We start from the raw sequence: 25505 nt of genomic DNA on the forward strand, positions 1-25505 counted from the left end.
CCGCCCTTGAAAAGTGTGCCGATCAGAAGGAGAAAACTGCGGCAATCACTGTAAAGAGTATGTGGTTTAAAGAATTAATTACTGGTGTAAAGTACTTTGCAAGAATGTGTGAAGCTCGCTAAATTTGTAGCTAGCAAATCACTGCCTATAGTTTCTCCAACAGGTCCTCCCAAGTTCATCATGGATTTCTTTCACTTGTATGTAGGTGGGCACACAATATTACATATAGAATGCATGAAATATGACGAACCCAACCAATACTGTGATTTCTTCTTAATTGTTTCTGTATATTGTGCATGCTGAAATATAAAGAGTATGATAAATATGCAAACATGGATTAATTTTGGGGAACTCACCAAATGAGGAACTGGTATGAGAGAAAGGGTTAAATATTGAAAAGCTTGCGAATTGGATGTTAAATACTGAGAGGCTCGCGAACTCAGGGTTAAATATTTCCTTTCACCGTGAGAGATGGGGAGGTTTCGCGAGAAAGAGACGAGGGAGAGAGAGACAGTTGTGTGGACGCTCGATTGAGGCCTTGATTAGACCTTGTTGCCTTGTTTATAGTTAGTGATTTTTTTTGATTTGGCTATTATAGCACTTTCATTTGTATTTAATAATTACTCCTTTCATACTTATAAAAAAGTCATTTAGGATAACAATATGGTCTTCAAAGCTTAACTTTGACTCCTTGTTTTTATAAAAAATATTTTATCAAAAATGGTATATGTATATTTTTATGAAAGTATTTTTCAAGATAAATCTATTCATATAGTTTTCACATTTTCAAACCCAACAACTTAAAAGTTATTTATGATTTATGTTCCCAATGTTTTGACCTACATCTTATCTAAAACGACTTCCTTTATGGGTATGGAGGGAGTATTGTTCAATCATAGACTAACTAAGCTCAAAAACTCGCAAATTACAGGTAAACTGCGCAATTAGTTATTTTTTATCTATATTTAACGCTCCATGCATATATTTAAATATTTGATGTGATAGAGAATCTTGAATTTTTTTTGGGATTTTAGGGTGAACTAAACAAGGCCTAGATCCTACCTAGAAAAAAGTAGATTGTATCTGTTCACTTGAGCTTATCTGCCAAATCTACCAGTACATTCAATAGTGTTTTTCTTTTATAATAAATTAGTAAATAGTACTTTCAGTCATAACTTATGAGACAAATAAACATATATGGTTGAGCATGCGCGCCATATGTGACGTACAACGTAGACAAGAAGAATATGAGAGATTAAAAAAAAAGACATGAAGCAGAACAGAGTTTTTCAGCACATGCATGTTTCAATGTTTGTGAGGCCTTGTTTAGTTGGCAAAATGAAAAGTTTTAGGATACTGCAACACTTTTATTTGTTTGTGGCAAATATTGTCGAATTATGGACTAATTAGGTTTAGAAGATTCATCTCGCGATTTACAGACAAACTATATAGTTAGTTTTTATTTTTGACTATATTTAATGCTTCATACATATGCCACAAGATTTGATGTGACAAGAAATCTTGAATTTTTTTTGGTTTTTGCATGAATTAAACAAGGCCTCAGTGGAACACGCAATATAGCCTGTTTTTAATAGTTCATCACATGACCAATAATGCACCCATATTGATCATGAACCGGCCGGGCCTGGATGCTGTATACGGCTCGGAGACGACGTAGAGTAGAGCGTGCACGCGGCGTACGTACGGGTACAACGCCGTAGGAAGGGACCACGTGGCAAGCGTGGAAAGCACCTCTCAAAAAAAAAAAACGCCGTAGGAAGGGGCGCACGAGGCTAACGGCATGACGGCCCAGTGGGCCTGACCTTGTTGCTAGGCCCGTGGAGACACGGCGTAATGGGCAACAGAAGCCCAGATTAGGGTTTCCTCTGCTTCCTGCTGGCTCACTGCCGTTCCGCCCGCCTCGCTCCACCACCGGCGGCCGCACGCACCGCTGCCTGCTGGCGTAGGAGCACAGGAAGCCCCCGCGGCCCCGCCCCCGTCGACCGAAGCCTCTCCTCTCGTCGAGTGGGCGTCTATCTCTCCTTCCCCTCAGGTACTATTAGACTCGCGTCCGCGTGGTTCTTCACGTCACTGTTGCAGGAACTTTTGTTTTCTGCTATGATTGAGAGCAACCAAGAACCAAGTCCAATTCATTTCATTCGATCGGTTCCAATTTCCTTTGATGCTTGGTTCCCTGCTAATCTAATCATCCATCCTTGGTTCGATTAGGTTCTTGTTCTTCAGTGCGCGAGATCAATCCACTGAGGCGGTGGGTGCAGTTAATTTCCTCAAATTACATTGGGGGAGTTCAGCTGAACCGCGTCAATCGCGCCTGTGCGGGCTAGGCATCGTAAGAGCCTTGGCTCGCGGTGGAGATGGGGAAGGCGACACCAAGAGTCCGGTATGATATCGACATTCCCTTGTTTGTTACTCCGGTGGTATGATTGGTGTGAATGGGGACGCCTCGAGTGCTCAGTATTCTGAATGAACTGGAGCAGTTATATCATTTTGAATGACAGCAGTGTAATTGCAATTCGTTGTTTTCTCTGCATTTAACTAGTACTTTTTCCTGCCCGTTTAGTCCAATGTGAGTAGGAGTACCACTTACCTTGTGCATGTCTTCTTCCTATCATACAGCTTAACAAGTTCAGCTAGCCTGGTTGCCACAAATTGAGTTACAGTATACTTTCGACAGTGCACCTTGTCTACTTGTATTCTTTATTCTTTGGCATCTGAACTTTGCGTGAACTGCTGTAGTTATGAGCCTGGACCAGCTTTTGAGGAGGTCAAAGAAGAAGCCATGCTTGACATATCACCAACAGACTCGACAGAGTTTTGGTTAATTCAGTGGCCTAAAGACCAGGTAACATCGATCTTTTGCACCCTGGTAGTGTTCTTATAATGTGCTGCAATCTTGGGTGTTTGATATCTTAGTGTTTCGTTGTGACAATGCAGATAGATTTTTTGGATTTTCATGGCAAAGAGCTTTCTCTCAAGCTCCGTAGTGATGGAAACTTGGGCAGCTTGGAAAGTTCCTCGGGTAACTTAGCTGATATGGACTGTTTTGAAGTTTCTTTGACTTGTTTATATGGTTTAGTTGCATTTCATCTTTCTGGTTACTCATACTATGTTTTGGGTATCGTTCACTACAACTTTGGCAAGATTGGTTTCCCCGAAAATCTATATCCTAATACTAGAGACATCAATGCAAATAATTGCATTTCCATGGCAAAGATTGTGTCCCGATCTCTTTTTGTATATTTATTAGTGTTTCATAACCTAAACCTAAAGTCCTAAACAGCTGGAGTTTTAGTTTGTGGTTAAACTATTCTTCTACCAATTTCCTTGTATAATCCTTATGTCATTACGTGGTGAACTATTATTTATGGGTTCTTTAGAATACAAATTGTAATCAAGAGGGTATGACTTACAGTCTTTTTTGTAAATAAGACAATGCTCATCATCAAAATTTAAAAGTTTGATCAGTGAAATGAAATTTTCTTGTCATCTTTATCATGGACTTATGTCTCATAGCACCCCATTAGTAAGTAGCGTTACTGCAGTCAGTTGTCATGTGGAAAACATCATTTTTTCCAATTGTTGTGTCAAATAATTGAAATTGTTTCACAAAGACATATAAGCTGCTGCTAATGCACTTATTTTGCCAGGAAAATCTTATGAGCTTGTGAGCTTTGCAGCTCAGAAGCCAGATGCAACTGTCTTCCTGCCTTCAGGGTCAGAAACAAAGCCTGGTATGATGAAATACCAACTAATTCCTTTCATTGTGTGACTCACAGATGATTTTGCCTCTTCTATTAGATAAAAATGTTACTAAAATAGTGCTGCATATCTTCATTTTTGGTTTCTTGGGTTAGTTTGACAAGCCATATGGCACTGCATTTGATGGCTTGCTCTTGATATAAACTCTTATTTCTTGCCATTTGCTGAAGCACTAATTACTGTTTTGTGTATATTATGACCCTTCTGCTACAAACAAAAAGGACTATGCAAAGTCATATTGAGTTTTGAAATTTTTTTTTTTTGTCTGCTATGTTACCAAGGCAGTGCACTAATGCTACTTGTTAGTTTGGGTGGTTTTGATCTTTAAGGAACATAGTGAAATAGGAAGAGGAGAAATAGGACATGATTCCCATCTTTGAAAGATTATTATCTCAAAGTGTCAAACTTGGAGATAAGGCACACTTATAGTTCTCTGTTTATTTAACGATAGCAACTGAGACTCAGTAATATCTTGGGATAATGGGATATGTTGTTGAAATATAACAGTCGAAATGTGGAAGTTGGATCATATGCCTGCCAACTGATGAAGAATATGTCTTCACTAAAACCGTTATTGTTGTAATTCTGATGAATCATTGCTATTCCTCATGGCATAAGTTTGACCCGATCATGAAAACAACTGGCATGGCACTATCAGTGGCGGATCTATGTATAACCTGTGGGGCCCTTTGGCCCCACATGTTTTGCCAAAATATGTTTACCTTCATAGAATCTGCAATTATATATATGTTAATTGTGTAATTCTTGTGTTAATTGATTTAAAATCAACTAACCTGGCCCCACTGTTTTTGAATTCTGGATTCACCACTGCTATCATTTGATCATGTAAAACATGGAAATTAGTCTAAATCAATGTTCTCTTTCTTAAGTTGGTGTGTGAAATCTGTAGTAATTATGTTTAAGATTTTTTTAAAGAAGCTCATAAAGAAAACAGGGCTACAAGATAAACATACTCTGCTTAAAAATCATAATGGTTTTGGCAATACTAGAGGAAAATACCATCACCTTCTTGTGTTAGAGGCATATTTTGGCTTTTCTCACCAACAATTCATGTTGTATGTTCTTTTTATGCAAACATTTTTCTCACTGACAAACAAATGAAATACAGTGGGGAAGATTTCACGGCGAGTCTCTTTAGTTCATTATCCTAAACCTGAGGAATTGGCTAAACCAAGTTTTGGGAGTCTTACTCCTAGCATTAAGAAATCTGCAGGTAATTCTTTCTTAACATATGTTTTCTTCGCTGATCGCACCTTTCTACTGCTAGCCAAGTTAGGCAGGATATGGTGTTGCGGATAGATACTGGTCGAACTTGGGGTCTTTCATGTCTGACTGTTTAATCACTGCTTGGTTTTCTGTTGAAATTCTTATTGTCAAAACTGATCAACAAAGAAAAGACAAGTCTCGTCCAACTGTATTATCATCTATTTTGGGAACCGCTAGGCATACTACTTTTTTCTTGATTTATGTTTCCAATGCTAGTTAAAAAAAACTGCTCTTTTATCCTAAGAAAAGTAGATACACTATAAGAAGTTAAGGAGTATGGACTTTGGCCAAAAATATCCATAAAATTTAGTAACCTTTCTGGCGTACAATGTTTTGATGATATACTCTTATCCATTTGAGTTTACTGATAACCGATGCCTCCTTCCTGTAACTTGCATCAGTCAAAAGAAATGCAGCCAGTTCTCTTGCATGCCATTCTTCTTCTTTTCCTAAGGGACATCTTTGTTGAACTGTGGTTGCCCGTGTTCCCACTTTCACAGGTTCTAAGAAGACCATGTCTCGGTTCACTAGTGCATCAAAGAACCGCAGTAGCCAAGGTTCGGCGCTTTCACTGGGCCAAAGGAGCGCAGAGCCGACATCCAAACACAAGGGAAAGAGAAAGGATGAAAGCAGCCTGGGGCACTCAAATGTATCAGGCAAGTCCTCGCAAGGATCTCAGGCTGGAGGCGTGGGGAGCAACATGGCCTCCAAGATGCCACAATCGCCATCAGAAAAATCACAGAAGAAGAGGAAGAAGGTTAAGATCGTGGAGTAGTACTGTAGTAGTGTCAACTTGGCAAGAGATCAATTTCCCTTGAACTATCAGTAGCTGAGGAGCTGTGCTGGAAGTTCACGTTCAAGTTTCTTCATGCATTTCTGGTTTCAAATTTTATCCATTGAGAATGTTTTGCTGGAGTGTGAGGTGTTGTTTGCCGGATCGGATGATACGATACCTGAGGCTTATGTTGGGTTGTTCCTGTTGGTGTGCTGAGCTGAAAGCAGAATCCTAGCAGCTGCTATAGTGCTATTGCTGCGTGAGCATCTGAAAGCCTCTTTGAGTTCCTTGTTCTCGTTAACCTGAGCATCATGCCACTGCTAAACTCGTTAATAAATTCATAAATGCTCGGACGTCTTCTAATTTCAAATTGGTAACAATTCTGTTGACAACCGTTACAGCATTACAGTAGTCAATTAATTCAGTTATCATAATAGAGCTGGGCATCCTGATTTTCTGAAATGCTGCAGTGCGCCAGTGCGTAAAAGGTGAAAGTTCTTGAAGCTACAGCTGCAAGTACAGCATGACATTATTGTCCACGATGCCAGCATCGCATTGTCGCCACCTAATGCTCTCAACGGAGTGCAGATGTTGAGAGATCAAATGGTGCGCGCTTACTACTCTTCGAGTACGTGGTAGAACCTCGTGTGCACAGGATTTTGGCTGCGATCTTCGCTCGACCTGCACACGGTGAGCTGAGCCTCTGGCGACGCCTTCTGCATCACCGACACCCAGCCTTGGATGATGTGCTCGTCTACCGGAGCTCGTCCCTCTTCTCCCACCGTGACCAGCACCAGCTTCTCCAGGGCAGGGGCCCTCTTCAGGAGGAAGGCGAGCAGCTGCAGCTCGAACCTCGTCCCTCTGAAATTCACCAGCTTGATGAAGCTCAGGTGGTCAAGGACGAAGTCGATGTAGGGAATCACCATTCTTGAGTCGTCGACGACCTCGCCGGCCAGTGCTGCCGCCGCGTCGCTTGCATCGGTAGTGTCGCTGGGGAGCTGCGGGTTTCACAAAGTAAAATGTCCCGGTTCAGAAATAGTAGTATTCGCTTGAACCGTCGCACGTGCAAATTTGGAGGATGGGCAGCAGCAAAAAGGCAGAGCTTTACGTTGACGAACAAGCGGTCCAGGAGTGGAAGCGGGTTGATCTGGAAGAAAGAGGCGAAGCTCTGCAGGTCGTCACCTTCACCTTCCGAGGACAGCAGCAGCTGCAGCTCTTGTATGTTCGTCATATCAATTTCCACACCCTCATCGTAACCTAGCTGTGCCCACAAATGCTGATCCGCGAGTACAATTAGTGATCAGTAAATTCCATGGCATTTCCACAATCTTATACTCTTCTAAAGCTAAACCCACTAGATGAATTCTCTCTTCATGCAAGGTGTCCACATCATTTCCCACTAAGTGACCCACTAAATGTTCTATCTCTTCATGCAAGGTGTCCACATCATTCCCCACTAAGTCCATGTCATCACATACTAATTACAAAAAAAATTGACCATGTCATCTATATCATGTAAAATACTTTAAATCTTTAATCTATTAACATACAAGTCATGTACATACACTATTTGTTTCATCACCAATTCCTCAATGATGTAACCAAATAATAGTTTTTCTTCTATTAGCTTAGCAGTTTTTTTATTAGATCTAATACAATAAAATACATGCAAGTTAAATTCATATATATGTATATATATATAATATACTTAATATCATATAGTAATGCTATGTATCAAATAATTTCCTTTAAAAAAATTCTACAGCAACGCGGGGAATTCACCTAGTTTAATTTAAATTTCATACCAGCAAGCCGACGGAGCAGAGCGTCAGAGCCCGGGCATGAGCGACGCAGCTCAAGAAGTTGGAGTAGACGTACTCGCGATCCTGGTACGCGTTCACGTCGTCGTCGAAGCCGATGTGAGAAAGGTACGCGTCCCGCAGAGCCGGCGTGGAGCCCAGGTCGACGGCAGAATAGGGGTCGCCGTAGCCGTCCCAGTAGACGGTGTCGCCGACGGTGTCGCCGTGGAAGGCGAACGACTCGAGCGCCGGTGCGGTGACCCGGAGCTCCCGCACGGCCGGGCAGCGCACGATCTCCAGGGCCCGCAGCGTCGCGGCGCCGGCGATCCTAACCGATCTGAGGAGGCCGCAGCTCCTCAGGCTGAGGTGCTCGAGCGCCCGGCAGCTGGACACGACGTCCCGGACCGCCTCGTCTGCGACGTCGGCGTGGCTGAGGGAGAGCGAGCGGAGACCCGCGAGCCCGGCGGCCGCGCCGCCCGGGACGGCGCGGAGGCTGAACCCGCCGAGCGCGAGGCGCGCCAGCGAGTTCGTGGCCACGAACAGGTCGCCGGGGAGTTCAACGAGCGCCGCGGTTTCGTCAACGGCGCCCCCTTTTGTCGGCGGCCGCGTCAGGTCCACCTCCACCTCCCTGGCGCCCCTCGCCACGGCGGACGCGACCCACGCGACGACGTCCCGCTCGAACGTGCCCGGCGCCGGCGACATAAGCGCCACGCGGAACACGTCGAGCGGCGCGCCGTGCTCGGCGTGGAGCCGGAGGCAGCAGCTCACCGTGGCCGCGGCCGCGGCCGCGGCCCGCGACGACGCCTGCTGGCCGCGTGCGAAGTCGCGGTCGGTGAAGTCGAGGGCCCGGGAGGAGGCGAGCGCGCGGAGCCACGTGCGCGCCCAGCGCCGCGAGAGGGCGCTGGTGCGCGCGGCGTGCTTGAGCGGGAGGCCACGGAGGATGGAGTGGAGGATGTCGTCGGGGAGCCTGCTCAGCCAGTCCTCCCCCTCCTGTTTGATGGCTCCACCACGCTTGCTCCGGTGGCGCCATTGCATCTCCATGTCAAGCGGCGGTGGGATGCGAGTGCGGTGCGGGATCACTTTGGTTCAGACGTGTTGGGTGCTTTCACAAAACCTTTTATACCACTCGGCAGCGTACTAGTACTAGCAGCTTACATCGCAAGATTGGGAAAAAGCCACCATAGCACACAACTCGCCAGAGTTGTGGTTTCTGTTCTTCAATATCCTGTCATATCAAATATTTAGACACACATAGAACATTAATATAGACAAAAATAAAAATTAATTATACAAATTGTCTGTAATTTATAAAATAATTTTTTTAAATCTAATTAATCTATAATTAAATATAAAACGAAAATGCTATAACAACCAAAGGCCTTGTTTAGTTCACCTTCAAAACTAAAAAGTTTTCAAGATTTCCCGTCACATCGAATCTTTCGGCACATGCATGAAGCATTAAATATAGATAAAAATAAAAACTAATTGCACAGTTTACATGTAAATCACAAAACGAATCTTTTGATCCTAGTTAGTCCATGATTAAATAATATTTATCACAAATAAACGAAAGTGCTACAGTAGCAAAATCCAAAATCTTTACACAACAAGGCCAAAGTTAAAATTGTTCACAAACTAATAAAGACCCATGTCAGGTCGTTGGCGCGCCTGCTTGCAAGACAAGGAGGCTTGCTAGGCAACCAGTCAAACCTACTGATACAGCCAGTTAACAATTAGTAGCGCATAAAAATTAGTTATGGTGAAATGAAATTGAATACAGCAACACAGGGTGTAAATATAATAGATTTTGATCATCACACAGCCAGTTTTAATACATTTCTATTGATAAGTTTTATGTCCTAAGCTTGTATATAATTTGATATTATTTTTGTCAAAGTTTATGTAAGTTGACTTTTTTAAGTACGAAATATAAAATTACCATTTTAAAACTGAGGGAGTAGTTTATGGATTACCGGTTAGCTTGCACAAATAATATCATTCAGAAAGGATAATCATATTCAGTGGCAGAGACGTCATGCCCCCGTTAATACACCCCCTTAATGAGGTACTAAATGTTTGAATTACCTAGTTAATGGTATTATTTGTATCCAAAATTTCTTCTCTATTAGTATCTTATATAATTAAAATTTAGCTTTTCATTATTTTCGCAATCTCTTTTGTTTGTTTTATTTATCATTTTTCTATAAAAATATCTAGTTCGTCCTCATGGTTAAATGTAATTAGTGCTTTCTTGTTTGCTCTCCGCCTATTGAAATGTCATAGCATTTATAATATTTAGATTTAGTCTTTCTATTATCTTTTTTATCTTCTTTGTTCATGTAGTTCTTTTTTATGGCCTAAGAATTAGATTGATTGTGTGAACACTAAAGACCTAGATATTCAATGTTCTTTTATTTGTTTTTTATGTATACTCAGTACAATTGTAGTGGCTAAACTACCATTTAGTGAACCCGGGCAGCCGCCCATACTCGTCAGCAAAGTGCAAATTTATTTTTTATTTTATAAAAGAGAAACACTATAATATTTAGATGAACATTTCTGCATAGTCGTCTGGGCATGTAAAAAATTCTAATGTATATATTTTAGTCGTGTGTGTATCTTCTCATACATGATCATTGGTTGTTATTTTGAATGACCCGCCTATGTTTAAATCCTGGCCCCGCCCCTCATCATGCTGGCAATCAAAAATTACAATTTTTTTTACCAACAATAGATCAAAATATTTTGAAGTCTAGGATATAAAACTTGCATCAATAGATTGGTGTTTAGGGCATGTTCAGTCCCCATGAAATACAAAATACTAACTACTTTGAAATGATGAAATGCAAAATGCTAAAATTTTCAGGGTTATGTTGCCTTGTTTAGTTAACCCAAAAAACCAAAAAATTTTCAAGATTCTCCGTCACATCGAATCTTACGGCACATGCATGAAGCATTAAATATAGACGAAAACAGAAACTAATTACACAATTTGTCTGTAAATCACGAAACGAATCTTTTGACCCTAGTTAGTCTGTGATTGGATAATATTTGCCACAAACAAACGAAAGTGCTACAATAGCAAAATCTAAAAAGTTTTCACATCTAAATAAGGCCCCTAGTCCATCCAAAATACATAATTTATTATCCTTATTATGGCCTCTTGAGGCACATTTGGGCTTTTTCTTTGACATCTTGAGGCCAAAATCTAAAATAAAAAATAACTACCTTTTTGCCAAAAATTTTGTATAGTGTTTAGTTCCCTTATGTAAAATGATATACCAAATCTATATTTTTTGGATGAAAGGGAAACTAAACACCCCCTTAAAGTGCCGTTGAATTGATATAGATTTTTTTAGCAATGGATAGAGAGGAAATAATGGTTAGTTTTTTTTTCTTGTATGACTTCTCCTCTAATGAAATGCCCTTACCATTTCTATATGGAGAGTTGTTATCCGTGTGCTAGCTAATACTATCCTAAATTATAACGCATTTTAACTTTTCCAAATATATTGTTTTTACTAATATCTAGACATATTGTATATCTATGTGTATAGCAAATGCAACATATCTAGAAAAACTAAAATGTTTTATAATTTGGAATGGAGAGAGCAACAGTGATCTGATCTATTAGAGCATCTTCAGATGGCTATATTTACATAACCATTTAGACAAACTGTTGAGTATTTTTTTCACCAAAATCTCTATCCCTAGCATTTAGGCCTTGTTCAGTTCTGAATTTTTTGGGTTTTGGGTACTGTAGTACTTTCGTTTTTATTTTATAATTATTGTTCAATCATGAATTAAATAGGTTCAAAAGATTCATCTTGCGATTTATAGATAAACCGTGCAATAATTTCTTGTTTTCGTCTATATATTTAATGCTTTTAGGTTCAAAAGTTTTTGGTTTTTAAGGTGAACTAAACGAGGTCTTAGGAAGGATTTAGATAGTCTCTTGAAGTTGCTCTTAGCCAGATCTATTCCACTCTAGCCAATTTTTTGAGGTAGAGTACTCCTTGTGAAGTGGCTAGCCTTGTTTAGTTCGCGAAAATTTTTACATTTCGCTATTGTAGCACTTTCGTTTTTATTTAACAATTATTATCCAATTATAGACTAATTAAGCTTAAAAGATTGAACTAAACGAGGTCTTAGGAAGGATTTAGATAGTCTCTTGAAGTTGCTCTTTGCCAGATCTATTCCACTCTAGCCAATTTTTTGAGGTAGAGTACTCCTTGTGAAGTGGCTAGAGGCCTTGTTTAGTTCCTGGGCGAAATTTTTTCGCGGCACTGTAGCACTTTCGTTTGTTTGTGGTAATTATTGTCCAATCATGGACTAACTAGGCTCAAAAGATTCGTCTCGTAAATTTCGACCGAACTGTGCAATTAGTTTTTATTTTTGTTTATATTTAATACTCCATGCATGTGTCTAAATATTCGTTGTGACGGGGAATCTTGAAAAGTTATAACACCCCAAAATTTCTATTTCGGGTTGTTATTAGAAAATACTAAATAAAATGAATGGTTTTAATATGTGGATAAAATTTGCCAACAATAGTATAGATTTCTATATATTTTTATCAAAGAAAAATGGTGCTTTTCAAATATTTTGGAATTAATTAGACGAGCTTTAGTTGATGTGATGCTTGTCTATTACTTGAGTTTATTGTTTTTGTGTGTGCTAAGATTTTAAAAACACGTTTAGATGCCGTCCGATCCTTTCCGATAATTTTCTAGACTTTTTCGAGCTTTTTCCCATTTTTCCTAAAACAAAATCTATTTTTATATGCTCTAAAATTCTTTTTTATAGGCACCAAAAAACTTTATTTGGATTGATCAACTCTCAATATATCTCTAAAAGTTTTCCTTTAATTTTTAGAATTTTGAAAATATTTTTCAGGGATTTAAAATGATTTCAGCTTTTTCTGGAATTATTTTGGAACTGAAAATAATTTATTTAAAATCCCGAAATTAAGAAATTCTAAAACTTTTCCAAACCCTAGACCTATATATATGCCGGCGTAGCCCTCGACGCGCTGATTTCAGAAGTACGACCCTTTTTACGAGCCGCCGCTCGTAGCTTCGTAGATCCATCGCCGAAGTTTCGGATCTCGTTTCCGGCGAACTTTTCCGGCGAACGTTCGGCGAGCGTTTCCGGCCATCTCCTGCATCTCCAGCAGAAACCGTCACCATCCCGAGGTTCGTCTCATTGTCCTCTACACCGGCACGCTGTTCGTTTTGCAAATCCGTGCCCGTTTACCGTTTCCCTAACCTCTCTTTCTCTTTTCCGGCGAACTTCATCCATGGCCGGCCCTCATCTTCGTTCCCGGCCGTCCCGACGTCAAGCGCCGCCATCCGACGCGACCCCGTCCTCCGCTGCCGCCCCATCTCACGGTCCTACGCTGCTCGTCCCGCGCCGTTCGCGTGCGCAGGAGCAGCAGGCTGCCGCCGTCCGTGCTGTGCACGTGCGTGCAGGACAGCCGGCCTCACCTCGGCCCTGCACCGTCGTGGCCTAGCGCTGCCGCGTGGCTGCGCGCCGTTGCCGGCCAGCAAACCCGCGGCCGAGGCCCCTGCATCCGGCGCGGGTGCAGCGCACCATGGCTGCTATGGCAACGATCTCCAACAGACCGAGGTTGAAGATGACGGTAATTACGAGTTTGCCACCCAGCAGTTATTTAATCGTTTTATCTTCAGCGTTTCACGGTTAAGTCCGTTTCGAACGATTCTTGTTGCCTTAGATTTGTGTTGTCATGATCTACACAGTAGAAGTAAATTTAATAAAACTCTTTTATTAATTATTTATTTGAATGTAATTTGATTAATAACTATTTAATAGTTTTATTAAAAAGTGATTTAGGGTTTTATAATTCCGTTCTCGTTGCTTTGATGTAAGTTATGATATTTACCATGTTATGTGTTTATAAATTTAATCATATGAATTTGGTTAATTATTAGTGAATGCTCTTCTAAATTAAAAGTGACTTAAGTTTATAATTTCAACCTTTATGAATAAATAAGTGCTAATATTAGCTTATATGTTTCTTAAGTACAGTTTATTTAGTCAAACATGAATCGTATAATTAATTTGGTTAATTTTTATCTAATATGTTTTTTTGAATTAAAATCAACTCAACTACTTTAGCCTTTTATAATTAATGTTAATATGATTAACATCAACATAAATGACGTTTCAATTATGACTTGCTTAGATCAACCTCGGAATATATACATAGTGAATCAAGTAGTTGCTCTTGCATGTTTTATGTCTTCTAAAATTATAAATGCTTAAATGACTTTAATACTCTAAAGTATTTATAAATAAAAATATGTCCAAGGGTAACTTCGACTTTTGTAATTTAATTCGGTTAATTCAACATTAGGATATTTCTCTTAAATGACCAATCTTATTTCATTAACTAAAATAAATTAAGCTTATAGTCCCGTCTTCTCTGTTATGTCGCACACATCTCATTGGACATGTCCTTGCTAACGGTAGCTCTTTATTGATAGCTCCGCTTTCTGTTGTTCTTGCGCTTTTACGATCGTAATATCGAGCTATGTCATTTAGTGCCCGCTTCTCAAAGTGTCTTCTTTGTTTGGTGTGTGTTCATAGTAGTTATGTGCTTGTTTGTTTGCTTTCTAGTGTGTTTGCTTGTGTTGCGGTTTGATGTGGCCCGCGAATAGCTGAAGATCGGTTCAATAGCGCTGAAGACCCGGAGCTGAGGACCAATATGCATAGCAGAAGCTAAAGATCAGAGATAGAAATTGAAGACTTCTGAGCAATTATACTTTGGGGAAATAAGGCAAGTGCAGGCACCCTTTGATCATATTGTACCTATGAACTTTAAATACATTTACTTTCCATTGCATGTGTCTTAATATTGCAAACCCTAAGGACATGACTAGTCTTCTACTATATTCCTTGTATGCCTGGGTTTATACATGGGTAGTATAGTGAACAGTAGATATGCTTAGTTGCTCTACTCATCTAATCTATATAATAATAAAAATAATGATCTTGCTTAATAAATTCTTCAATGATGATTAATGATTAAATGGTGAACAATGGTCACTTCGGTGATGGAGATGTTGCGGTGCTTGCGAGCATCGTGTTTTGGTTGAGGACAGGGGGAGCGGGTGCTGTTGGTGGTCCGGTTTGCCGGGCGTACCCGTCTCTGCTCTCCGTAAGGACTTAGTCAGGGAGCGGCCCCCTGGGACTTACAGTGCAGCTCCAAGCTATATGGGCTCTGGCTTGACTAATTAGCAGGACCTCCACTAGTAGGGTGTTACTTTCCGGGTAGGCGTGAGGAAGTAACTTGGGTAATGAATATTAAGTTGTCGGTTGATCGGTACGCCATGGCTATGGGTATCGACTGCCGAGCGCCCCGGCAAAAACTTGCGAGTGGCATCCTATTAGTTGGACCCTGTGAAAGGTCTCGTAGTGAGACCCTGCCTGCTCACCTTGGAAGTGTTTTGGGGAGTCGCGACCCCAGGCAAATGGGAATCACGACTTGGAGTGAACGTGCACACCTCTGCAGAGTGTAAAACTGATATATCAGCCGTGCTCACGGTCACGAGCGGCCCAGACCCTCACTTGATGAGCAAATTGGAATCACATGGAACTTGGAGGCGGAACTTGGTTGAGGTTGCTACCTCGTGCTTTGGCGGAATGGCTATTCCGTGTTGGCAGGATTGCTATCCTGTGTTCTAAATTGGGATTGCTATCCCATGACCTTAATGGGGTTGCTACCCCGAGTTACTATCTAAGGTTGCTACCTCGGTAATAATTATAATGATGATTAATAAAATTGTTAATATACTTTCATCTAATTAAGGGTTGGGATGCTTCACTCATATTTAGTAATAGGTTGTTTTAATAAAAGAATTGTAATAAAAGTGTACCAACTAAAAAGCTCACCTGCAGTTAAACAGTGTCAGCTTTTCCTTTGATTAAGCCTTGCATGTCATTATACTTTCCGTCTGTACTCGCTGAGTTCGACATGAACTCACCCTTGCTATTTCCCCCACACCCCCAGTGTGTAGTAAAGTGCTGCTCAGAAGAAGGATAAAGAGGTCATGGAGTTTTCTAGAAGCTTATGGGAAGTGCTTGGCGTACGGAGCCCCCAGTCAACCGTCCCTGAGAAGATTGGAGCCTAAGAAGTTTAGCTACTGTTTCCGCGTACTCTGATGTTTTGTAAGTGTTATTATAAATATGTTTTTCCGCTATATATAACATTGATTCTGATATTTCTATTCTTTTGTTATATGTGTGGACTTCCTGGGCACACATATGACGACTCTGGTCTTATTTTAAAAGCCAGGGTGTGACAAAAGTTTTTGGATTTTAGGTGGAAGTAAACAAGGCCTTCGCGAAAATTTTTGCATTTCGCTATTGTAGCACTTTCGTTTTTATTTAACAATTATTATCCAATTATAGACTAATTAAGCTCAAAAGATTCGTCTCATAAATTACAATTAGTTATCTTTTTTATCTATATTTAATGCTTCATTATGTGTCGTAAGATTCGATGTGACGAAAAGTTTTACAAACTAAGGCTTTTTTTAGATGCAAAAAGTTTTGGGATTTTGACACTGTAGTATTTTCGTTTTTATTTGACAAACATTGTCTAATTATGGAGTAACTAGGCTTAAAAGATTCATCTCGTGATTTACAAGTAAACTGTGCAATTAGTTATTCTTTTTATCTATATTTAATACTTCATGCATGTGCCGTAAGATTCGATGTGACGGGGAATCTTGTAAAGTTTTGAGTTTTTGGGTGTATCTAAACACTGCCTAAGGCCCTGTTTAGTTCCTCATCCAAAATTTTTTCGTCCATCCCATCGAATCTTTGGACACATGCATGGAACATTAAATGTACATAAAAAATAAACTAATTACACAGTTTGATTGAAAAACGTGAGACGAATCTTTTAAGCCTAGTTACTCTATGATTAGCCTAAGTGCTACAGTAACTCACATGTGCTAATGATAGATTAATTATGCTTAATAGATTTGTCTTGTAGTTTCTTGATGAGCTATGTAATTTGTTTTTTTATTAGTTTCTAAAAATCTCTCTCGACATCCTTCCGACACATCCGATGTGACACCCAAAAATTTTTTATCTCCAATCTAAACAGAGCCTAAGCACGGATCCTCTTGCAGTCTTGCGAGGGAAGCCTCTCAGCCTCAAGGGAATAGGATCCTGCGCTGTAAAGCCGAAAGCTGCTAGTACTAGTAGTGCGGGGCTCTGAACTGATTCCGCACTCGCACGCACCATCGCACCCATCCTGACATGGAAATGCCAACGCACTACCCGAGCAAGCGCGGATCCATGGAAGAGGAGGACAGGCTGAGCAGCCTCCCCGACGACCTCCTCCACTCCATCCTCCGCGAGCTCCCGTTCAAGCACGCCGTCCGAACGAGCGCCCTCTCCCGGCGGTGGGCGCCGCAGTGGCTCCGCGCGCTCGCCTCCTCCCGGGTCCTCGACTTCACCGACCCAGACTTGGCCCGCGGCCAGCTGCCTGCGCGGGCCGCGGCGGCCACGATGCGTCGCTGCCTTGAGCTCCACGCCGAGCACGGCGGGCCACTCGACGTCTTCCGCGTGGCGCTTAGGTCCCCGCCAGCAGGAGCAGGGTCGAGCGACGGCGCGTTCGAGCGCGACGTCGTCGGCTGGATCGCGTCCGCGGTGGCGAGGGGCGCAACGGAGGTGGAGGCGGACCTGACGCCGACACCGACACCGACGGAGGGAGACGAGGACGCCGACGACGGGAGCTCGGCGTCCGTGGAGCTGCCTGGCGACCTGTTCGTGGCCCGGAACTCGCTGGCGCGCCTCGCGCTCGGCGGGTTCAGCCTCCGCGCCGCCGTCCCACCCAGCCCAGGTGGGCTCGCCGGTCTCCGCTCGCTCTCCCTCAGCCACGCCGACTTCACCGGCGAGGCGTTCCGCGACGTCGTGTCCAGCTGCCGGGCGCTGGAGCACCTCAGCGTGAGCAGCTGCGACGCGCTGAAATCGATTAGGATCGCCAGCGAGACGCTGCGTGTCCTGGAGATGGTGCGATGCCGAGCCGTGCGGGAGCTCCGGGTCAGCGCGCCCGCGCTCGAGTCGTTGGCTTTCCACGGCGACATCTTCCTCTACGACGACTACGTCGACGACGGCGTCCTCTCTTCTCCCGTCGACATGGGATCCACACCGGCTCTGCGGGACGTGTACCTTTCCCAAATAGGCTTCGGCCACAACGACGACGAGAGATACCAGGTGTGCGGGTGCGACGCGCACGCGTACGACTATGCCGACTTGTTGAGCTGCGTCGCGCATGCCTCGGTTTGCACGCTTTCCTCCGACGGCTGGTTTCAGGTACGTACCGTCAGTTCGGTTCCCATTTTTTTTAAATTTTGGATATCATGGCACTTTCGTGTTTTATTTGATAATTATTATCTAATTATAAATTAACTAGATCTAAAAGATTTATTTTACGATTTACAGATCTGTGCAATCTATATTTAATACTTCATGTATGTGCCGCAAGATTCAATGTGACGAGAAATTTTGAAAAGTTTTTGGTTTTAAGGTGAACTAAAGTCTTGTTTTGTTCATCCGAAAAACCAAATTTTTTTCAAGATTCCCCAACACATCGAATCTTGCCGCACAAGCATGAAACATTAAATATAGATAAAAACAAAAACTAATTACACAGTTCGCCTGTAAATCGCGAGACGAATCTTTTAAGCCTAGTTACATTATGATTAGACAATGTTTGTCAAATAAAAATGAAAATACTACAATGTTAAAGTTTAAAAAATTTTTGCATCTAAACAAGGTCTAAACAAAGCCACAAAACAACCACTGAAGCCTTGTTTAGTTCTCTTACGAAATTTTTTTTGGAAAGTGTAGCACTTTTATTTTTATTTGACAAACATTGTCTAATTATGAAGTAACTAGGCTTAAAAAGTTCGTCTCGTGATTTAATTCTCCATGCATTCGATGTGACCGAAAACTTTGAAAAGTTTTTGTTTTTTGGGTGACTAAACAACGCCTCATTTTACTGCCTCTGTACAAGGGGAACGAATGGGACGGCGCCTATATGACGAACATACAGGAGCTGCAACTGCTGATGACCTCCGTATGTGGTAGTAGCGACGACCTCGAGGGCTTCGCCGGTTTGTTCGAGCAGAATCGGCTTCGACTCCTTGACCGCTTGTTTGTCCGCGTAAGTAAAGCTCTATGCCTTATCTCATCCTCCAAAATCCACGTCCATGCAATTGCCAGGAAACTTTAGATGTTTTGATTCTCTGAGATTTTTAGAATGTCTTATAATTTGAAATGAAGGAAGTATATATTTAGTTATTTTTTAGCTTCATCTATATGTGCAAAACATTCAATGAGATAAGATAAAATGATTTCAGGTGAAAACTAGGTCATGCGAACAGCGTCCAGTCGTGACGAACGTACAGGAGCTGCAACTGCTGATGGCCTCCGTAGTAGTTGATTTTGGTGAGAAGCTCCGGTTCATCTCCAATTTGTTCTATCTGAGCCGGTTTCCACTCCTGGAACGCCTGTTTGTCCGCGTAAATCTCTGCCTTTTGCTCATCATCGGTCCTCCAAATAGTACGTATTACCTTTGAACAGTGGTGGAGCTAAAGAACTTTCACAATTAGAGTCAATATTACAATCTATCAACATCGGATTACATGTTAATGGACAAAACTAATACTAGTATATAGATTTACTTAGAAAAAACAAAGAGATTGCTCATACCTTTTCTCACACCTAGGCCCATGACCATACTGGCCCTAGCCTTATATCCCCCACTACTTCGCAGTTCCCCGGCGACACTACAGATGCAAGCGACGCGGTGGAAGCACCGGCCATCGAGGTCCTCGACGTGTCCAAATCTCCGGCGCGGCGGAATCTCCGGGAGACGAGGTTCGAGCGGCAGCTGATGGCCTTCCTCCTGAGTTCGGCCAATGCTGTTGAGCAGGTGGTGCTGGTCACACGGTGGAAGAAGAGGGAGGAGCTCCGGGTCGATCGATCGGGGAGATGAGCACGTGGAGGTCATCCAAACGCCGGTGTCTGATCACCACGTGCCCGTCGAGCCAAGACCGCAGCCAGAATCCTGTGCACACGAGGCTCTACCACGCACGAAGAGTAATCAGGCCCCCATCCCGATCTGAAACAGATGGATCCTTGTTTAAGTTCCCAAAAATTTTGCAAAATTTTTTCAGATTCTCCGTCACATCGAATCTTTAGACGTATGCATGGAGTATTAAATATAGATAAAAATAAAAACTAATTACATAGTTTGGTCGGAATTGACCAGACGATTCTTTTGAGCCTAGTTAGTCCATAATTGAAAAATAGTTGTCAAATACAAACGAAAATACTACTATTCCTATTTTGCAAAAATTTTTGGAAGAAAACAAGGCCCAAGTGGTTGTGTTAGGTTGTCTTCTCTAGCGAATTGAATTAGTTGATGTCATCTCCAAAAGGTACCGATGCCCAAATATGTCATCACCGTTAAGTCTGACACAGATACCAATATGGTTTTCCTTGGTGCACACCGTAAGGTGTGTTTAGGCAAACTTTTTGCAAAATAGACACCATAACAATTTCGTTTGTATTTGATAAATATTGTCCAATCATAAACTAATTAGGCTAAAAAAATTCATCTCGCAAATTAAAGATAAACTGTGTAATTAGTTATTTCTTTTATTTATATTTAATGCTTCAAGTATGCCACAAGATTCAATGCGACGGAAAATTTAAAATTTTTTGCAATTGAGGCTATGTGTAAGAAAATATAAAATATACAAAAAAAAACAAGGCTATCAATTGAGGCTCTCTGTAGGTAAGTTGGCTAAATAGTAAGGCTGAAACATACTCCCTCCGTCTCAAAAAGGATGACACTATAGAAAACGTGTTAGTCAAACTTTCTCAACTTCGACTACGTTTATAGAAAATACGTGCAATATTTATATTTTTAAATAAATTTATTAAAAAATAGATTTAAAAATCTTTCCGATGATACTAATTACTTGACATAAATATTTATATAATTTAATATAAAATTGCTGGTATTTTGAAAACGTTGACTTTTCGAAAAGCGGAAATGACATCTATTTTGGGACGGAGGGAGTAGCTAGGATTTTATTACTGCGTTCGTATTGAGAGGAACCGGTCTACATATTTCTTTGTTATGCTTCTCTGCAGTTGCTTATCAAACTATTCTGACCATGACCTCATAAGTGTGCAATAACCTGTTTCCCTCATGGCCAGTCTTTGACCCCCTCCATTTAGACATTAATGTAGCCGGTCCCATGCATAGACATTGCTTTGGCTTTTTTTTACGGCAACTTCGTGGTTATTTGAAATATAATATTGATTAATAGGTTGTTACTCAGTGATTTTTTTCACCTCTGATGCTAAGTTTGTGTGTTTTGTAAACAATTGCATCCCAATAAATATGGATTTGTCATTCCTAGATTCCATTACTGTTTTATTGATGGAATGTAAAATCTTCTAAATTTGGAAAAAAATTGTTCTTACAACACTTCCAGGGATTTAGTTGTCACTCCAAGTGAGCTATATGATGACCTCGTGGGCGTTTCTTTCTGTGAGAATTTAGCTGGGCATTTCTTGTTTGTTGTTTGTCCTACAGTTGTCTTTCATACTTGCACATTTATGTAATCTTTTCCTTTGATGATAAGTTGATAATATCACCATTGACCATTTCTTTGGCAGATATGAGTTCTGATTTTATTTCCTTTGCCACCACCATTCACCTTGAATCATTGTTGGCTGTTCTACGGACCTACAATGTGTCACGTAATTGATGTGATGACCCATTTTGTGCCTTGTTGCCTCAGGTTTGTCCCTTCTTCAACTAACTGATTTCTAAATGCTTGTTGCTTATTTGACACAATTTTTATTTATTGATTATGAATATCACATGCCTGGAAGTAGATTGTTTGGGCACTCACCTAATTACTAGTAATATCGCTTCACAGTGATCTATATAGGTTAACTTAGCTTCATAACTCACCAGGATGTGATAGAAAAGATCAGAAGGCCTTACAATACAAAGACCTATAAGGTCGATCTTATAAGTCCCACTTGAGGCAAACATCAATTCATAGACCGCGCAGCGCGGAAGCACGGCGGCGGACGGAAGCACGGCGGCGAACGACACCACCAGGGCGGAAGCGCGGCGGCGGACGGCGCCACCACCGCATCTCGGCTAGCAGAGGTGCGCCTCGCTCCATTCTTCCTCCTCCTCGCTAGAAGACACCCGACCCGTAACCCTAGAAGAGACCCACGGTGCGAGTAGGGCGGAAGCGCGGCGGTGGATGGCGCCACCACCGCATCCCGGCGAGCAGAGGTGCTAGATTGTAGTCGGGATGCTGCAGAGGGTTTAAGGTTTAGGGATGCGGTAGAAGAAATGGATTGTGTAGGTTAGTGTTCAGTAGAAGAAATTGTCTGATCCATTTCTCTTTGTTTAACTGAGAAGAGATTTGTCCAAAAGTATATTGATCCTTACAACAAGAGTATTGTAAGGCTTGCAGATGCTTATTTACTGCTTGTGCTGGGAAAATGCCTCATTTAGGTGCGTTCGCAGCAGCATGCTAGGGGTACTAAGAAGTAGAGGCAAAGATAGTCATTTTAGGTCTTCTCTGCCTATACTTTGAAGTTTGAACAGACTTTTGCCGAACTACTGTGCAGCTCCTTGTTGGTTGGTGCACACCAATGCTTGCAACAGATGTTGCCTTTGTGTGCTGAAATGAAATTAGTTCTTCCTTAAGACCGACCGGTGTTGTGACCTATGATTTCAGGTAAGCCATTGGCTATTTTCAGATGGGTATAATGATATGTTACTCTGTTCTCTCTGTGTTTCATGTCTAAATATTGGATGTACATGGCATTCTTTTGACACTAGACATTGCCATGATAAGTTCTCAAAAAAAATTCCAAACACAATATTTTTCATGCTTTTCTATCTGTTGTATAATTTTCTGTACCGTTTATTTTTCAATAAACTAAATGTGAAACTTAACCTCTTACTCTGTCTGTAGGTGCTTAGGTTTCTTTCTTTGACAGAAATGGGCCTCACCGTTAGGTGTTCTCCAAATACAATTCCAACTGCAGTAAAATCCCTTATTGAAGATATGAAAAAAGAGGTTGATAAAATCTATAAGTTCGGTACATTTGTGAACTTAACAACGACAGCAGTGGGGAATAGAGATTTCTCAGTGTGGACATACAGATCTCTGATCTTGAACCAAACTGTATCAGCATACACCTAGAGGCAGGAGAACCACTGAGGATATTTCCTTGGACGGTTAACAAAGTTTTGAAGCTCCCATATAAAACTAGAGTGATGCTTCCAGAATACACACTTAAGGACAGAAATGATGAATTTGATAAAGTGCGTGCTTTACTTGAAAAAGAGAAAAGTCCTGATTATGTCCCCAACCCCCCAGGAAAAAAAGAAAGGTGGTGTGCATGAACCAGAAGGCAGTGAGAAAGGTGGTGAGCATGAACCGGAAGTCAATGAGAAAGGTGGTGAGCATGAATCGGAAGGCAGTGAGAAAGGTGGTGAGCATGAACCGGAAGATGATCATGAACTGGAAGATGACCAAGATCTAGAAGATGACCAAGAACTGGAAGATGAACATGGCAGGACAAAAAAGAATAGTCTAAGTACTTACTAATGGATTTGCTTTCGGAACAACAAAGTATGGTTTGTGCTTAGGGTTTAGGGTTTAGGGTTTCGGAACAACAAAGTAGGGTTTAGGGTTTAGGGTTTAGGGTTTAGGGTTTAGGGTTTTACAAAAGAATAGTCTAAGTACTTACTAATGGATTTGCTTTCGGAACAACAAAGTATGGTTTGTGCTTAGCTTTCCATTCATGATTCCACAATTTAGACTGAATGCACAGTGCGCGGGGATCTATATCTCCTGTCGGTCGGAACCATTTGATAAAATTAACTTCAGAAACTCTCTCACCATTGATGTCTAGTACAAGTTGTTGTTCTTGAGAATCTAGCTTCTCCAGAACATGTCGATTGTACAAATATTTCCTTTGTAACTGATCGTTGCCTAGTATATCAATAATTTCGTTAGACAAAACCGTGTGTGGTGGTACATAAACGTGTGTCTGAGCAAGAAGAGCATATTCCTTATGACTTGTGTCATAAGGTGGCTCAGCTGAAGGCAGCAAGCTTTCGTAACAGGTGTCTGCCTTCCGCTTTAACTGAGAAAGGAAAGTCAACATGTAGTTGTTACTTACTTGAGCTCAACAGGAAAGTGAACAGTCTTAGACAAAGAACGCCTCTAATGAAATGTAGATGTTACTTACTGGAGCTCCTCCATAGTCACGTGATGAATTAGATTTACAAAAGTTAATAATCCTCAACATGTCCTTTTTACTGTACCGATTGATGCGTGGAAGTCTGAAGCGGTCCTCCTTTGTTATGCCACAGTCCACATTATCCAAGTAATATACCTGTCAAGCATATATTAGTGTTGTCGAATAGACATTGCTGGTAGCTATAATAAGGAGAAAAAGGAACGAGACAAGATTGAGTCATACCATTGGGATTATACAGCACCCAGACAAGACTGATGTTGTCCATGCTTTAAATTTTTTCACCGAGTCCCTCAAATCTTCGTACACAACTGTCGACCAGACAATCTGACTAAACAATTCCATATCTTTTGTGTACATGACTGCCTGTTCATTTACCATGGTGCTAGCTCCGCGCAGCAGATATTTGGTTATCACTAACATGAAGAATAGTCTAAGTTTTAGTTTCTTGTCTTCAGTTCTCTCCAGCACATGTTGAACAAGAGAAATAGAAATACTTTCCTTCTTAGTAATAATTCTCTTCTTTTTTGTCCTGCCATGTTCATCTTCCAGTTCTTGGTCATCTTCCAGATCTTGGTCATCTTCCAGTTCATGATCATCTTCCGGTTCATGCTCACCACCTTTCTCACTGCCTTCCGGTTTATGCTCACCACCTTTCTCACTGCCTTCTGGTTCATGCTCATCACCTTTCTCAATGCCTTCTGGTTCATGCTCACCATCTTTCTCACTGCCTTCTGGTTCATGCACACCACCTTTCTTTTTTTTCCTGGGGGGTTGGGGACATAATCAGGACTTTTCTCTTTTTCAAGTAAAGCACGCACTTTATCAAATTCATCATTTCTGTCCTTAAGTGTGTATTCTGGAAGCATCACTCTAGTTTTATATGGGAGCTTCAAAACTTTGTTAACCGTCCAAGGAAATATCCTCAGTGGTTCTCCTGCCTCTAGGTGTATGCTGATACAGTTTGGTTCAAGATCAGAGATCTGTATGTCCACACTAAGAAATCTCTATTCCCCACTGCTGTCGTTGTTAAGTTCACAAATGTACCGAACTTATAGATTTTATCAACCTCTTTTTTCATATCTTCAGTAAGGGATTTTACTGCAGTTGGAATTGTATTTGGAGAACATCTAACGGTGAGGCCCATTTCTGCCAAAGAAAGAAACCTAAGCACCTACAGACAGAGCAAGAGGTTAAGTTTCACATTTAGTTTATTGAAAAATAAACAGTACAGAAAATTATACAACAGATAGAAAAGCATGAAAAATATTGTGTTTGGATTTTTTTTGAGAACTTATCATGGCAATGTCTAGTGTCAAAAGAATGCCAAGTACATCCAATATTTAGACATAAAACATAGAGAGAACAGAGTAACATATCATTATACCCATCTGAAAATAGCCAATGGCTTACCTGAAATCATAGGTCACAACACCGGTAGGTCTTAAGGAAGAACTAATTTCATTTCAGCACACAAAGGCAACATCTGTTGCAAGCATTGGTGTGCA

At 41.3% G+C, this 25505-nt stretch overlaps 3 protein-coding genes across 7 annotated transcripts; 2 read left to right on the forward strand and 1 right to left on the reverse strand.

Annotated features, from left to right (window-relative positions):
- On the forward strand, positions 1847-6143 carry LOC8074488 (mediator-associated protein 2). The gene is made up of 7 exons (XM_002455344.2): positions 1847-2053; positions 2230-2401; positions 2758-2863; positions 2956-3040; positions 3669-3752; positions 4910-5014; positions 5568-6143. The coding sequence occupies exons 2-7, from the start codon at positions 2376-2378 to the stop codon at positions 5840-5842; spliced, it is 681 nt and encodes a 226-aa protein (XP_002455389.1). The 5' UTR covers positions 1847-2053; positions 2230-2375; the 3' UTR covers positions 5843-6143.
- LOC8085810 (putative F-box/FBD/LRR-repeat protein At4g03220) lies at positions 6328-8706 on the reverse strand. Its single transcript, XM_021457942.1, has 3 exons — positions 7648-8706; positions 6951-7118; positions 6328-6840 (listed from the first exon to the last, which is right to left on the reverse strand). The coding sequence occupies exons 1-3, from the start codon at positions 8680-8682 to the stop codon at positions 6460-6462; spliced, it is 1584 nt and encodes a 527-aa protein (XP_021313617.1). The 5' UTR covers positions 8683-8706; the 3' UTR covers positions 6328-6459.
- On the forward strand, positions 15773-24513 carry LOC8074489 (probable FBD-associated F-box protein At1g32375). 5 transcript variants are annotated; one of them, XM_021455447.1, is made up of 6 exons: positions 15773-15831; positions 16803-17991; positions 18695-18844; positions 19041-19128; positions 21376-21500; positions 21680-24513. In XM_021455447.1, exons 2-5 carry the CDS (start codon positions 16933-16935, stop codon positions 21465-21467), a joined length of 1389 nt encoding a protein of 462 aa, XP_021311122.1. In that variant the 5' UTR covers positions 15773-15831; positions 16803-16932; the 3' UTR covers positions 21468-21500; positions 21680-24513. The 5 variants fall into 5 exon arrangements, with proteins under 5 accessions (XP_021311122.1, XP_021311123.1, XP_021311120.1 ...); XM_021455448.1 differs by having other exon boundaries at positions 22704-24506; XM_021455445.1 differs by lacking the exons at positions 21376-21500; positions 21680-24513 and adding an exon at positions 19457-20339 and having other exon boundaries at positions 19041-19242.

This window comes from Sorghum bicolor, chromosome 3 (genome assembly GCF_000003195.3).
Source record: "Sorghum bicolor cultivar BTx623 chromosome 3, Sorghum_bicolor_NCBIv3, whole genome shotgun sequence".
NCBI classification, from domain to species: Eukaryota; Viridiplantae; Streptophyta; class Magnoliopsida; order Poales; family Poaceae; genus Sorghum; species Sorghum bicolor.

Coding starts and splice junctions, on each gene's coding strand:
- LOC8074488 (XM_002455344.2), top strand. CDS start 2,376: ATGGGGAAGGCGACACCAAGAGTCCG. Junction 3,753..4,909: donor AGGGTCAGAAACAAAGCCTG/GTATGATGAAAT, acceptor AATGAAATACAG/TGGGGAAGATTTCACGGCGA. Junction 5,015..5,567: donor TAGCATTAAGAAATCTGCAG/GTAATTCTTTCT, acceptor CCACTTTCACAG/GTTCTAAGAAGACCATGTCT.
- LOC8074489 (XM_021455444.1), top strand. CDS start 16,933: ATGGAAATGCCAACGCACTACCCGAGCAAGCGCGGATCCATGGAAGAG. Junction 17,992..18,694: donor CCTCCGACGGCTGGTTTCAG/GTACGTACCGTC, acceptor CCTCTGTACAAG/GGGAACGAATGGGACGGCGC. Junction 19,203..19,456: donor TGGAACGCCTGTTTGTCCGC/GTAAATCTCTGC, acceptor ACTACTTCGCAG/TTCCCCGGCGACACTACAGA.
- LOC8085810 (XM_021457942.1), bottom strand. CDS start 8,682: ATGGAGATGCAATGGCGCCACCGGAGCAAGCGTGGTGGAGCCATCAAA. Junction 7,119..7,647: donor TCTGCTCCGTCGGCTTGCTG/GTATGAAATTTA, acceptor CTCGCGGATCAG/CATTTGTGGGCACAGCTAGG. Junction 6,841..6,950: donor TGGACCGCTTGTTCGTCAAC/GTAAAGCTCTGC, acceptor TGAAACCCGCAG/CTCCCCAGCGACACTACCGA.